General features: G+C 35.1%; 2 protein-coding genes across 2 annotated transcripts; both read left to right on the plus strand.

Annotated features, from left to right (window-relative positions):
• Positions 1-2,109: 2,109 nt before the first annotated feature.
• Positions 2,110-7,637, plus strand: TRIADDRAFT_64124 (expressed hypothetical protein; the record flags this gene model as incomplete). Its single annotated transcript, XM_002114627.1, has 18 exons — positions 2,110-2,120; positions 2,523-2,667; positions 3,233-3,289; positions 3,737-3,819; positions 3,899-4,007; positions 4,098-4,166; positions 4,295-4,341; positions 4,437-4,536; positions 4,687-4,762; positions 4,872-4,957; positions 5,106-5,170; positions 5,251-5,290; positions 5,508-5,583; positions 5,748-5,866; positions 6,161-6,218; positions 6,478-6,527; positions 6,649-6,780; positions 7,237-7,637. 18 exons carry the CDS (start codon positions 2,110-2,112, stop codon positions 7,372-7,374), a joined length of 1,461 nt encoding a protein of 486 aa, XP_002114663.1. The 3' UTR covers positions 7,375-7,637.
• A 3,288-nt stretch (positions 7,638-10,925) lies between these two features.
• On the plus strand, positions 10,926-15,354 carry TRIADDRAFT_28416 (expressed hypothetical protein; the record flags this gene model as incomplete). Its single annotated transcript, XM_002114628.1, has 16 exons — positions 10,926-11,008; positions 11,104-11,212; positions 11,316-11,390; positions 11,507-11,553; positions 11,654-11,753; positions 11,929-12,004; positions 12,157-12,242; positions 12,413-12,477; positions 12,596-12,635; positions 12,834-12,909; positions 13,145-13,263; positions 13,389-13,472; positions 13,628-13,685; positions 14,479-14,528; positions 14,641-14,772; positions 15,217-15,354. Coding segments are annotated over 16 exons (1,338 nt in total), but the record flags the coding sequence as incomplete, so codon positions are not given.
• Positions 15,355-15,721: the final 367 nt, after the last annotated feature.

Raw genomic sequence — 15,721 nt, forward strand, 5'->3', positions numbered from 1 at the left:
TAATCCATTGTAATTTGCAATGGGAATATTAGAATAGAGCAAGGAATGATATGAATATGCAATTGCGTAAGTTCTGATGGCAGAAAAACAGGTTGATTCCTGAACACAGTACGTCTAAGTCTATCGGCGTCGATTTAGATCTTTAAAATGTTTTATACTATCAAATTGCTATCATATTGGAGGATTTATTACATTTTTAATGACTTGATTAGAATACGGTATATCTCCATATTCCGATAATAGGAATATTAGAATATATCGCATTATTATTATCGTAAGGATTCCGTCAAGAAATTGCTGTAAGAAATGATTCCAGAACCATCCTTCTTGTATGATTCTGATGGAGATGCTACTAAACATTTATTATATTTATAACAGCTTAGAATCCATATCAATATCTCAATAGCATATCGTAATACATGGTATTTCGGTTCAAAATTACTATAAGATGTATTTTTGGAGTAGTCCTAGGACTACTCCAAAAATAGCCTATGTAGCATCGATTTTCATAGGCCACTAGGTATTTTTCTAGTGGTTTATTTATTTTTGGAGTAGTCTATGGGCTCGCATAGACTACTCAAAGAAAATCCGAGTAGTAGTCGTAATTCTGATGTCTATAAGGCAAATTCTTCTAGTCGTCTATATATCTTTGGAGTAGTCCAAGGACTACTCCAGAGAAAACCCATGTAGTAATGGAGATTTTCATTGGCCCTAGGTATTTTGTAGAGGTCTATCTATTTTTCCAGTAGTCCATGGGCTCTCACAGACTACTCAAAGAAAATCCAAGTAGTAGCGGTGATTTTGATGGGCCACTAGGTATTTTTGGAGTAGTCCAAGGACTATTCAAAAGAAAACCCATGTAGTAGTGAAGATTTTCATAGGCCACTAGGTATTTTCAAGTGGTTTGTGTATTTTTGGAGTAGTCTACGGGCTCGCATAGACTACTCGAAGAAAATCCGAGTAGTAGTGGAAATTTTGATGGCCATAATGCAAATTCTTCTAGTCGTCCTTGGACTACTGCAAAGAAAATCCATGTAGTAGTGAAGATTTTCATAGGCCACTAGGTATTTTCTAGTGCATAATGTATTTTTGAGTAGTCTATGCTAGCCCATAGACTACTCAAAGAAAATCCAAGTAGTAGTGGAAACTTTGATGGCCATAAGGCAAATTCTTCTAGTCGTCCTTGGACTACTGCAAAGAAAACCCATGTAGTAGTGAAGATTTTCATAGGCCACTAGGTATTTTCTAGTGCATAATGTATTTTTGAGTAGTCTATGGGCTCGCATAGACTACTCAAAGAAAGTCCAAGTAGTAGTGGAAACTTTGATGGCCATAATGCAAATTCTTCTAGTGGTCCTTGGACTACTAGTAGTGAAGATTTTCATAGGCCATTAGGTATTTTCAAGTGGTTTGTGTATTTTTGGAGTAGTCTATGGGCTCGCATAGACTACTCAAAGAAAGTCCAAGTAGTAGTGGAAACTTTGATGGCCATAATGCAAATTCTTCTAGTGGTCCTTGGACTACTAGTAGTGAAGATTTTCATAGGCCTCTAGGTATTTTCAAGTGGTTTGTGTATTTTTGGAGTAGTCTATGGGCTCGCATAGACTACTCAAAGAAAGTCCAAGTAGTAGTGGTAATTTTGATGGCCATAATGCAAATTCTTCTAGTCGTCGTTGGACTACTGCAAAGAAAACCCATGTAGTAGTGAAGATTTTCATAGGCCACTAGGTATTTTCTAGTGCATAATGTATTTTTGAGTAGTCTATGGGCTCGCTTAGACTACTCAAAGAAAGTCCAAGTAGTAGTGGAAATTTTGATGGCCATAATGCAAATTCTTCTAGTCGTCGTTGTATTTTTCTACTCCATGGTAAGCTCTCGGCTATCATCAGCAACATAGCAGTTAGCGGTATCGCGTGCATACTAAATGACTACGATGGAGGTCTTGATTCGGCTGTAACGAGTGTCATGGTGCGATACCCTAGACACTATACTGTAGTGTAGTGCGAGGATATCGTTCTCTACACAAGCAATCCGTAGGTTGGTGCTGTCTTACTTCAATTTCCACCGAATTGGCGCTAGTCTTCTTCTTCTTCCTCCAGCAAAGCCAACATGAGTGCAAAGTAAGTTGAGAAATGATGTCAGTACTAGGCAGACATAGCTTGCCTCTTATTAGAGTATTTAAAACGCGATTGCAATCGATGATGGTATAGCATGGAGAAGTGTTATGAAATGAGATTGTCCTTCGTTATGTTCATAACTTTCTACATTACCGTCGAGAAGCTCACTACAACTTGAACTTATTCCGCTTGACTATCGTAGCACAGTCACTTAGGCATAAAAGTTGTAGTATGTAAATCCATTTATTGGACTTGTCTACAGATTTCGAATAAATCTTCCTTGTGACAATGTAGAAGAATTTACAAAACGTAACAATCCATGACTAGCTTGATGAAGTGTGAAAATCATGCTCCATCGTCGATATCAACAACGCTTATTTGGTTGATTGTATTTTTTCTTGACAGCGATGCCTACCTTCCTTGCCAAGTTACGGCAGTCTCTGATCCATTCGATGCAAATTACTCCTGTATTGTACTGGTTGCTACCTCCATTGATGCTATAGATGATAGCTGGACTCAAATCAAAGGTGCTCTTCAATCCCGTTCGAAGGTAAACCGTTCTACAATCTCATCATCAATATTCGAGCGTCAATTGGAATTGTAATGGATGCTTTTCATTTTTCAATCCGTAAAATAGCTAGGAATAAAAAGTACAGTAGTCACCTTTATATGTATAATACATCTGTAGCATGTTTTCACATTAGCATCGACGAATGGATGTAGAATTGCCAGTCTGCCATCGTAGTCAAGAGTAGCACGAAGGATTCAAACAACTGCTAGTATCAGCTCAAAGTAGAGAGATAGACATATACAACATAAAAAGGGATCGTTGTGCATTACACGGAATAACTTGATACTTGTATTGGCGTAAAGCAGTAAAGTAGAATGATGCAATCTTTGAAATTGTAAATAGCGATTACATCAAGGCCATACTAATTACAGTACATTCGAAAAAGGGAAAGGCTTGATAATGCAGTGCCACTACACTGCAGAAAAATCATTGCCTTCTTGCAATAAAATGCAACAGCAGACTATCAATCTTGCTATCACACAACAATAACAAAGTTTAATCGTCAAGTTGAGCAACTTTCTACTGCTTTCATTTTATCTTATAGATCGATGCCTCCTTCAATTCTGGCACTCACATTTTAGAAGTCACCAACAGAGCCTTGGTAAAAAGGACATAACTATAAATTAACCTCGTTGAGACGATTGTAACAACAAGTTATCGCTCACGAGATTTGTCAAATCGTATCCTTAATTCATTAATGAATAATGATGCATTACTTGCATTAGAAGACGCATAGATCAAATCTCCTATGCAATCCTGTACATAATTAACGAATGACTGATGTTATTTTAGTTTACTCTAACTTGTTGAATCTAAAGTGTAAAGCTGTTCATTCTATCACAGTTTAAGCTAGCTTTCATTCGATAGACGTATACCTTCATGCAGTTAGTGTAGTAACACAATTACCAATAGCACTTGCGGCAACGGTCAATGAGTCCTTATAAAGAAGCAATAATGCTGTCCTCTTTACTTTTCAATCATTTTACAGTGTATAGAATGAATTGGTTACTTCATAAAATGGTAAACTTACGATTTTGAATATTAATAGATTTATGCTCCCACTGGACCTCTTAACCGCGATTATGACGATGTCAGGCGTATTACCGATGCTGCAAAAGCAGGCATAAATAGGTCAATTTTACGCCTGAATGATATGGAAGTATAATAATTCATAGAGCAGTCGTTCATTGATGTTCCCATCTTTTATTAGAGCGTCTAAAGCTGAAAGCAAACGCCCTCTACTCATATTACCTAGCGAAACACCATTCCCTCATTCCTTTGAATCGGGCGTGTTGGGCGCTTTGAGTGCTGCTTATGTTGTACGTTAATACACATAATAACTTTATTCAAACGTGAGTAAACTTAATCATTGCAAAAGTTGATCAAGGATATATCATGTCCTATTTCAGCCACTGGAATTGAGAGAAGCAAGACAAACGCGTTATATAGAAGAGCTAGGTGTTTTTGTCAGAAATGAGGTAAGTAATAGTACTGTAGAACATGTGCCTTGTGTTTAGTATCACCATGATATCATGACCTTAAGCAATCTGAACATAATCATTGTTACAACACTAATGGGGATCAATATGCTATATACCGTACATAGAATGAAAAATCACTAATTCCATTCCTATCGGCAATCGAGAGTGGCAGGTACTGTCTCCAATATCATACAAACGATTACAAATGTACCCAACAACTATTGCGATATTGCACACTAACAATTATCATCTCAATATTAATCACAGATTAGTCTGTCGCGATATCGGTGGATCAGATCCCGAGCGTATGGCTCCACCGAATGCCGCCAATTATGTTCAAGATGTTTTCAAGGATACACCTGTTAAGGTTATTACAGATCGATAGCTTTGACAATACCTTAGTTGACCAAATTGTATTCTGTTGATTGTGAATTAAATTGGCCATATTGGACATAGTATACAACTTTAAGTAATTCACTAATAAAATCGAAATCATTATGATAACATTGCAATTCAGGTCCAAGTAATCTCGGATGTAGAAACGATTGGCAAGGAATATCCGCTCTTTGCAGCGGTCAATCGATGTAGCGAAAGTAAACACCTTGTTGCCTTATCAATTATTAGCTCATGATATCAAGAGTAGTTAGTCCGAAATTCCTATTCTCAAAAATGGAACCAATTTTTGTATTTCTTACGCTTTAGCTGTACCTCGTCATAACGGTCGCATTGTGTATCTTGAATACAATGGCGAGGGCACTCCTGATGAGACTCTCCTCCTTGTTGGCAAGGTAGCTCTATAATTTATTGCTCTTTAAAAATTATAATAATGCAATATATTTTAAGACTACATTTCTTGCCGTATGCAAACAATACGGCTGACTAATAATAGTTGTCCGCCAGGTTCTTAATAGAAATGATTATCGTTAATATGGATAGGGAGTAACAATGGACACTGGAGGTGCAGACTTGAAAGTTGGTGGTGCTATGCGAGGAATGAACAGGTTGCTTATTAAAATAAATGCTCTTCAGTCCTCACCCACGTAGAATTACATTATAATTTTTTGTTATCGTTATTGATAAGGGATAAATGCGGAGCTGCAACAGTTGCTGGCTTCTTTCAGGTATGCACACTGATTCCGTAAAAGTTGATAATTTCTATTCAACTTTATATTGTACCTTACTTTTAGCTCGAAGTTGATCTTGCGGCACTTTTACAACTTTAATTATCGTTTATATTGGCTATTGAAGCTAACTCATAGTCAAAGATATTGCAACTACGCTGCGCTATCTGTTATTTTATTCTTATCCATATTTGACATTGTTATTATATGACTCTAGATTTTGGCTCGCTTCCGCCCAAAGAACATTAGAGTCCTAGGAGGCTTAGCTCTTGTACGAAATAGCATTGGAACAGGTTAATATACAACTGCAACAATTTAATCTCGAAATAATGAGTTTACCATGTAACATAGGACTTGTCATGACTGCATCCTACTTCTACAATTTCAGCCAATGAATTAATATCTGTAGTTGATATTTATTTCAATCTGTACTTGATTTAAATTGAATAAAATGTAGACTGCTATGTGTGCGATGAGATTATAACTTCAAGAGCAGGAGTTCGCGTTCGTGTCGTCAATACTGATGCAGAGGGCAGGATGGCAATGTGCGACGTCTTATGTCGTATGAAAGAATTGGTGAGTCGTTGCTTTTTAGCTGATTTACTGATTTAATAATAATAACTATTGTCATCATAATTAGCACAATTGGTGATCAAAATTTAGTAACACGGTAACTCTTTTTTCAAAATGAACTTACAATTATATAGGCACAAAATGAAGTGAACCCTCACATTATGACCATTGCAACTTTAACAGGTCACGCAGTGATCGCCGTTGGAACCAGTTACTCTGTAAATTTCGCCCTTTTCAATTGTTTTTATTTGTAGAAATTATAACTTGATAGCACCTGAATATTCAATTTTCTTATAGTGTGTCTTAGATAACGGCCCAGCTAAGAAAGTTCAAACTGCATGTAAATTACAGTGTGGTAAGTTTACAAACCCAAAATGCATACTTAAATTTCTGAGTTCATCAGATGGCACTGTAGCACTTATTAAACTATCATTATGGGCAAATTTAATGTTATGCTGCAGCGTAGTGCTTAAGTCACTGTGCGCATTAGTATTCATTTAATGTTGTAGGAAATATAGAAAGTACGCAAATTTTGTAATTTCTAACTTTGCTCGTACGTAAAACCGATATTGATAATTCTACACATGACACTTTATTTGTATAATATACGTTAGCCGGAGATGAAGTTGGCGATCCATTGGAAATATCAACTCTGAGACGAGAGGTTAGACTTTTGCACTTAGTAATTATCACGATGAAATTTGTACTACTCGTATCCTTCAGTGGTATCCATAGCATTATAAATTCGAAAGGTGATCATTTCTCTTATTAATGCATCATAATAGGATTACGACTTTGTTGGACCAGAATCAGTATATGAAGATGTAAGACAATGTAACGATTTACCATCTTCTAGAACTCCGCGTGGACATCAATTTCCAGCAGCCTTTATGATTCGTGCTTCTGGACTTGACAAGGTAATTTGATTAATCATCATTTCTAATTACACTTGCAAGAGAGACTGCAATATCATGTCACTAAGTTCGCAGTCACATTGTTTACGGGTGTTTACAATTTTAGCTTGATCATGAATATCGAAAAATCCATAAATGAATAAAAGTTCAATAGTAACATCCATAGAGAAATAAATATTCGTCTCTTTAGCGTCAAAGCTTATTTTCTAGTTCTAGATAGTACCCACATGGTACCGAAGACTACTAAATATTTTTTTCGAGTGTTATGATCACTGAAGTATCATTACTGATATTGCAATTTCAAAGCCTGATTGCCATAGTACTCTTGCTATTGATGTTGTCTGATTTGCGTAATTTGATTTACATAACATCAAAATCTCCTAAATTGCAGTGCAAAGACTAGTAAAGATATAATCGTATGTGTAAAACTCATGAAGGCCTTATAAATACTCTCTATAGTTCGGTATTGACGCAGAGAATCCTATTCGCTACACCCACTTTGATATTGCTGGATCAGCCGGTTTGTCTCCTAGAGTTATCCCTACGGCAGCCCCATTGCCTGCTCTGGCCCAGAGATATCTTCGAGACAGATCCTAGATGATAGTGTTTAGAGAATCGTATTGCGATTTTTTAATATTTCAGGTTACTAAACTATATATTATGTTAGATTTTCTAGCGAAGATGGATGTCACTATGTACTAGATTCTTGAAGATGTTTAACAAATGGTTAGGCAAATACTGCTGTTAACTATTAGAAATCAGCAGTCGAACATCTGACTGGCAGATTTCGGATTAAAAGTAGCCGTATACGTATAACAAATTAAAATTTGTTTTGTTGTTGTAAGAATAATTCAATAAAGTGACAATTTCTTAAGTTACAACCTGAATATCAGTTATTGATGTCATGCAAGCAAATTGACCGAGATCTATTGATGATATTATAAACAGAACGCTGTTCGAATGAACTGTAGTAGACTCGTGAATTAGTAAGTATAATCACGATACAGTAAAAGTAAAGATTTTATATCAATTTTATTTCTCGAAATCCGATCTTATTTTAGTGGTATCCTTTAGAAATAAGTCTTAGAAGAGCCTATTGCGTAGTATTCACTATACGAGTATTTCCTGGTAAGCACATAAAGCGGCGCAATTCAGGTTACATTTATCACTTATTTAACATCCTTATGACCGTTACTTTGATCTTGTTGTAAACTAATACTACAGCACTAAAACTAAGAATAGGTAGTGAATAATTCATCACGGTAGTAAATTTCAGATAAAAAATAACTACTGTACTTCGGTCATCATTCCGGTATTATTCACTTATTTGTATTTAATATATATTATAGTGCGTATAATGCACTCATATAAATCGACCAGTATACACTTTTAAAGTGAACTAAGGTAGTAATTCGACCAAACCGTAAAACCTTGTTGATATGTAAAAGTGGAGCCTGCCAAAAGTTGATCATTGAATATCGAATTCTATTAATTAGTTGCTTTACAATATATAGAAGATCATGATTTGAAACTAGGAAGGCATTGCGGTCAATTATCAAAATCATTACGGTAGTTATTATTATACCAGATTGCCAAACCTACAAAGAAATAAATATTCATCGTACCCCATATTTTCTTATTTCAGTGACAAAGAAAGTAAAACATATAAACGGCAAAACGTATTTGCATGCTATGAATAAAATATGACACATGATCACTAAATGGTAAATATTGAATCTATGTAACCAGCTACACTCGTGACTACATCGTGAGCGATAATTATATCTGCAGGGTGGCAATTTGATTTTAATGTAAACGTAAATTGATACACAAGCAACAAACAAAAGAAAATAACAGATCGAGCAGGTAAACGATTTTAGAAGCTTCTAAACCTTCAAAATTGCACCATTACAAGATAAAACCATACATGAATCATGCGTTTTCTGTTCAATCTCTCATTGACGGATGGCAGGCTGATGATAAATCAGTCAATGACCGCGTAATAGCCTGCTTGCATTGCATGTGCACATTATACAGGAATAAATTGCACATCAATTTTATCGCCTATTTAGTAGCTAGTCGACTTTAAATTCAACTGCTACCACTAATTATATAATTAAGAATGGCTTCTATTATAGTGGATAGTCCGGTCGTCTTGTCTTGTCCGATTAATTAAAATAAATATACTTTACTTTAGTACACAACTCCACTGGCGTACCACCTAATTTGTATGCAATCCATATTATTAGCGTCATTATAATTTCATATACTACTATAAAATACACATTCAATGGTAGACAAGTAACTATATATATACAAATGAAAAGGCCTTCTAGAATCCTTTTTTGTCGCGTTGATTCTGTCAAAGGCACGCACCTCAGCAAGGTAAAATTCGCTGTAGTCTATTTTATCATCTGCACAGTTTATATTTTGGTATTTAATGATTGCGTATTCTAATGTATCTATACTAATAGAGTGATCGTGGAAAGAGGTAATTTATCTCTATAATGCTAGCTCAGTATCTAATAGCTATCTTGCCCATTTAACAGAAATTTACCAGCACTCAATCCATCTGACCTGATACCATAAACGATCTCAGAAATGGCAGACAAGTATGAAAGTTTTTGTTAATATTTAGCAATATCGTGTCGTAGACTGATCATGAAGGATTCTCTTGGTTACATTATCACCTACCTCTTGAATCTATTTCAATTTATTTTTATCTTTATTGCACACAGTAAATTGCAGTATTGTAAAATGGTCAACTAAAACTACTAATGAACGATAGAGTAGTTCGTGAAGAAAATTATCTTTTCGATTGCTTAACACGAAAAATAATGAAACATTTGTGATCCACTGTTCTCAGTCATGGACTCTTTTGCGTCTTTATGATAGCGATCAATATCTACCTTGCCGGGTAACAGCGGTTTCAGATCCCTTCGATGAGAAATATGACTGTCTTGCTATCGTTGCGACATCAATTGATGGTCTAGATGACAGCTTAAGCCAAGTGAAAGAAGCCCTTCAAGCACAAGCCAAGGTAGCATTGGTTATCAATAAACTCATTACACTTTATTGCTCGAGCTGAAGCTAGTATGTTTAGCATAATCAGAGGCAAGATCTAATCTACAAGCCGTAAGAATCTAATCCTACTTTCTTAATTCAAAGTTATAGTTTCGTATTTATTGGATTTTATCATGTTATGAATAAAGAATTTTTTTATTTTCTATCGTAAATCTCTTCAACGTAGAATGCTATTGCATTTACAATAGTACCTACGTAGGAGCTTCTTTATTTACAATTTTGTGTACATTCCACTACCGCGATTCATTTTTGCAGTCTTTATAAGAGACTGTTAATCTCTACCATTTAGCTTCTTTAAAGTCTAACGATTCATTTAATATAGATCATGATTAGTGAAATTATTGCATGCGGTAGCTACTATCAAGTACTTACGTAGATAACATCTTCCAGGCTTAATGAAGCGAAATTAATTTTAAAATAAATACGGCAAATTCTGCTTACTTTAGTTAAGTAGGCTACTTCAAAGTATTACTTCGTTACTATCAAATTTAAAGCCTTTATCTACTTCCTTTCAATTAATACAACGTAGTCGGAATTATACAATCACCAAGTCAGCTATCCTTTCTACATTTCCAATATTAATAACCACCATTTCTTAAATTATATGATTGATGTTTTTCTAAATCATATAGGTCGATGCTACCTTTGGATCTGGTTCCCACGTCATTTGCTTCCAAAGTAGACCACTGGTAAAAAAATTGACACCAACTTTAGTCATTTGCAATAAACACTACATATAAATAGTACAAATTCGGGCAATAGCAATGTGCATGCAATAGCTATTGGACGTAATAAACATAGTTAGTTGGTTACCTTCAAACAGCTAAGCACTCTGCCATCATAATGCGATACTGAAACTACGGCATGGGAGCTTAGCATGTGCTTGCATTGTGCTAGTATATATTTTCGTACTTGATAGCATGATACACGAATGGTACATCTTACTTTACTATAGCTTTGTGCAATTTGTTAAGGAAGTAAAATAAATAAATAAATGTTTCAACATCATGAAGATGCGGTAGTATAGTATTTGGCGTACTAACTTTAATCTGTTAATAATCTAGATTTATTCTTCGACTGGGCCAGTCAATCGAGATTATGATGATGTCCGACGTGTTACTGATGCTGCCAAAGCAGCAATCGTCAGGTTTTTCTTCATTTTATTCTACCATTAAGTTAAATATCAAAATAAAAATACACTGCTAACATTCATTTATTAATTAATGTAATTGTATCTTACAGGGCTTATAAAGCTGGCCACAAACGTCCAGTACTGGTATTGCCAAAGGAAACCCCATTTTCAAATTCATTTGAAGCTGGCGTATTAGGTGCCTTAAGTGCTGCCTATGTTGTATGTTTTCATTTTCCTCTGTATGAAGTAGAGCTACATCTTTCACTGACTAAGCTACATCTATTCATTAATATAAATAAATGTCCTTACTATTTCGCTTTAGCCGCTGGAATTGCGAGAAGCAAGACCAAATAAAGCTCGCAATATAGATGAACTTGGCGTTTTCGTCAGAAATGGGGTAAAGTATAAACTATTTTCTAATTTACTTATCTACTACTCATAATCACCATTTGCATTTTCCCCACCTTATTCTGCTGATCAAGTTTATTTGAATTTACATATGTTATTACGCAGCAAGAAGAAGCCCTTGTACCTTTCCTTAAAGCAATTGAAAGTGGCAGGTATGGAAGCAATTTAAGTTATAGACTGCATCATGTACCATTTGTATTTAAAGGAATAAAACAACAAGTCTTTAGCAAAGACGTCAATTTAAATTTCTAGATTGGTTTCTCGCGATATTGGTGGATCGGATCCTGAACGTATGGCTCCTCCTAATGCAGCTCGCTACGTTCAAGAAGCATTTATCGATACGCCTGTTAAGGTTATTCTAGGATTACCATATACATATTACTTACTGTAGTTAATAATATCGCCGCCACACGTTTTAAGCATAGACGAGAAATTTCCAATTAACTAATAAAATGAAAAAGTAATGCAAAGTAAAATTAATTATGACATCCTATATTGTCAATGGATATTGTTCATATTACCTACAGGTTAATGTTATATCAGACGTTGACATGATCGAAAAGGAATATCCACTATTTGCCGCTGTAAATCGCTGCAGCAAAAGTAATGTCTTATTGTCAATTAATTCGTATTCCTATGTAGGGTAGTAGTAATTTGAATATCCCTTGCCTAATTTGACGTATTTATTACTCCATTTTCCATCAATAACTGGCTACCTACTACATAAATCTTTCTGTAACCATGTAATACAACAGCGGTTCCTCGCCACAATGGTCGTATCGTATATCTCGAGTACACTGGTGAGGGCGCGATCGAAGAAACGCTTCTTCTCGTTGGTAAAGTAAGTAATTAAATTACAATGAGTTCAACCATTTTGTTAGTGTAGAAACAGTCTTGCTGTCATTTCTCTAATATACATCAATAAGAGAGCAAATGTGATATACTGGGCACTGCAGTCCAATATAAATAGAAAACTATTGAAATAGCTTTTGACTTTATTTGATCATGTAGGGTGTAACGATGGATACTGGAGGTGCAGATTTGAAAGTTAATGGTGTTATGCGTGGAATGCACAGGTAATTATTGAAATTAGAATTAAATCAGCAAGATACCAATGATAGTTGAGCAACATAAAAATTTAAACATTAAATGGCCTTAATTTACTTAATACGGTCTCTTATCTCATCATTTAAGGGATAAGTGTGGAGCTGCAACAGTAGCTGGCTTCTTTCAGGTACTTCGTCTTGTGTATTTTACCAGTACTAGTTAGAAACGATTTATTGATTTAAGCTTACTTCCGCTGCGTAGATACTCTATAAACTGATAACATAGTATATCAAAATACTGATGACTACCTTATTGATTCTCTATTTCTGCCATATTTGATTGAAATACTATCCATAAACATTATGTAAAATATTTTTATGAACAGATTTTATCTCGATTACGCCCCAAAAATATCAAAGTCATGGGTGGTATGGCTCTCGTACGAAATAGCATTGGAACAGGTTAATTGATTAAATGACTAAATTTAAAGCGTTACTCTATTAAGCCAGCTTATCTTGCTCATAATGTGATATGGTCCAAGTTGTTATTAATAAGCAGCAAGGATTTGTTATAAAAAGTTTTATAGAAGTTTATAGATAGAAGAATAGCTACGCGTAGAATGAAGTTTATCGGGCCTGTCTATACTCATTCAATGGCATTCATAATTATGAAAACGATTACAAAATTACGTTATAGATTGCTATGTGTGTGACGAAATCATTACATCTAGAGCTGGAGTTCGAGTTCGTGTGGTTAATACAGACGCAGAAGGAAGGATGGCAATGAGTGATGTCCTATGTCGCATGAAGGAAAAGGTATCATCTATCAGTAATGGAGACTAATTGAGGAGCTTACTCTCTTCAGCTTGGCAAATTAATGAAGTAATATTGATTAATCTAGATAGACCTTTCACTTTAGCAAATCCTTCTCAATGTTGTAGGCACAAAATGAAATTAATCCCCACATCATGACTATTGCTACATTAACTGGCCACGCAGTGATGGCTGTTGGAGGAAGCTATTCTGTATGTCATGAAATTTTGAATCACTTCTTTACGCAGTATATTCGGTATTGCTAAATCTTTTGTTCAGCATGCAAAAGATCACCAGTTGTAATTATTGTGAATCTCACATTAAGAAATGATAAGGAAATTATTGAGATATTTCTTATTTGCTAAAGTGTGTTTTAGACAATGGACCAGCCAGCAGACTTCACACAGCCCATAAACTACAAGAAGGTAAGATTGCTAGCTAAGCGTAAAAATGCATCCGTATAAGTTTTCTTCTAGTCTAGGGATCCATTATGACCATATTATTGATGCATCTATGCTTATAAACTATTACGATTTATCTCGTTCGTTATCCCTACGAGCTTATGTCATACCTCATCACTGCATGTATCCAGTACATTAATGTAAAATTTAACTTGAACAAGTATAAATGTACAACAATTTGAATCCCTGACATTTTGCATAATAATATTTTTATGTTAGCAGATGGGCAGAGCTTATGTCATACCTCATCACTGCATGTATCCAGTACATTAAAGTAAAATTTAACTTGAACAAGTATAAATGTACAACAATTTGAATCCCTGACATTTTGCATAATAATATTTTTACGTTAGCAGATGTGTAGAGCTTATGTCATACCTCATCACTGCATGTATCCAGTACAGTAAAGTAGAATTTAACTTGAACAAATATAAATGTACAACAATTTAAATCCCTGACATTTTGCATAATAATATTTTTATGTTAGCAGATGTGTAGAGCTTATGTCATACCTCATCATTGTATGTATCCAGCACAGTAAAGTAGAATTTAACTTGAACAAGAATAAATGTACAACAATTTTAAATCCCTGACATTTTGCATAATAATATTTTTATGTGAGCAGATGTGTAGAGCTTACGTCATACCTCATCACTGTATGCATCCAGTACAGTAAAGTAGAATTTAACTTGAACGACTATAAATGTACAATAATTTTAAATCCCTGACATTTTGTATATTAATATTTTTACGTTAGCTGGACATCAGATAGGAGATCCTTTAGAGGTTTCAACACTTCGACGTGAGGTACTGTAATAAATAAATAAACGTTGATGTTGCATCTTGTACGCTTCCTGTTGGGTCTTTGGCTCGAATAGAAATGTATTCATTTTTATCATTTTGGTAATCATTGCTACAGGATTACGACTTTGTTGGCCCAGATACAATATATGAAGATGTTCGACAGTGCAATGAGCTACCATCCTCTAGAACCCCTCGTGGTCATCAATTCCCAGCAGCTTTCATGATACGTGCGTCAGGGCTTGATAAGGTATTGCAATCTTGCATCATGCATCTCTATGTACTCGTATATAATGAATTAATTATAAGTGCGACTAGTATACCTTATAATACACTACACGTATGTTTGATCCTTTCCATATCGTGTTTATTGTCAATATTGCAGATTAAGCAGAGGATTACTTATTGATTAACTGATCAACTAAATAGTACAGCACCTACGTTTACATTACAAATAAAGTTATAGGCTAATTTGTAACCCTTCATAGACTGCCTCTGGCATGTAAAATCGCTGCTGTATACTGTAGTAGTTGCAACATTGGCATACCGGTATATACGCATATATAGTATATATTATATTGGTATATCCAAATTACAAAGGAGATGGCAATACTACACAGAAATTCATCTCACGCTATTTATATTTCCTATTTACTAAAATGAAATTATGAACTTAATCTATTTTATACTATAGTTTGGTATAGATGCTGACAAACCCATTCGCTATACACATCTTGATATTGCTGGTTCATCTGGTCTATACCCGCAAGTAAATCCAACTGGTGCTCCATTGCCGTCGCTAGCTCAACGATATCTTCGCGATAAATGCTAGATCAAAAATCCTTTTCATGTGCAGTTGCACCAATGACGTAGGATGATGTTGTTGACAATTGCAATTTTTCTTTCTTTTCTCTAAACTTGACGTTATCAAAGTCCCATATGATTTTAAGTGCAACTACATTCCTACGTATGTCTCATGTATTTTTGATGGGGAATGCCTGCAGTAAAATAGTCGTAGCGTAGTCCATGTCCAATTATCTACCCTAAGTCGTTACTGACATTATACGTAGTAGGTTAGAATGTGTGATCGTAATTTTCAGAGTTGTTTGCAACTGTGATCTTAACTTGCTAGATCTAACGCCTGTCAAGGAGAAATTGAACATGTCCTTTGCGTTTCGTTCTCGTGCATGTCCAATAGT

This window comes from Trichoplax adhaerens, genomic scaffold (assembly GCF_000150275.1).
Source record: "Trichoplax adhaerens TRIADscaffold_8 genomic scaffold, whole genome shotgun sequence".
Taxonomy (NCBI): Eukaryota; Metazoa; Placozoa; class Uniplacotomia; order Trichoplacea; family Trichoplacidae; genus Trichoplax; species Trichoplax adhaerens.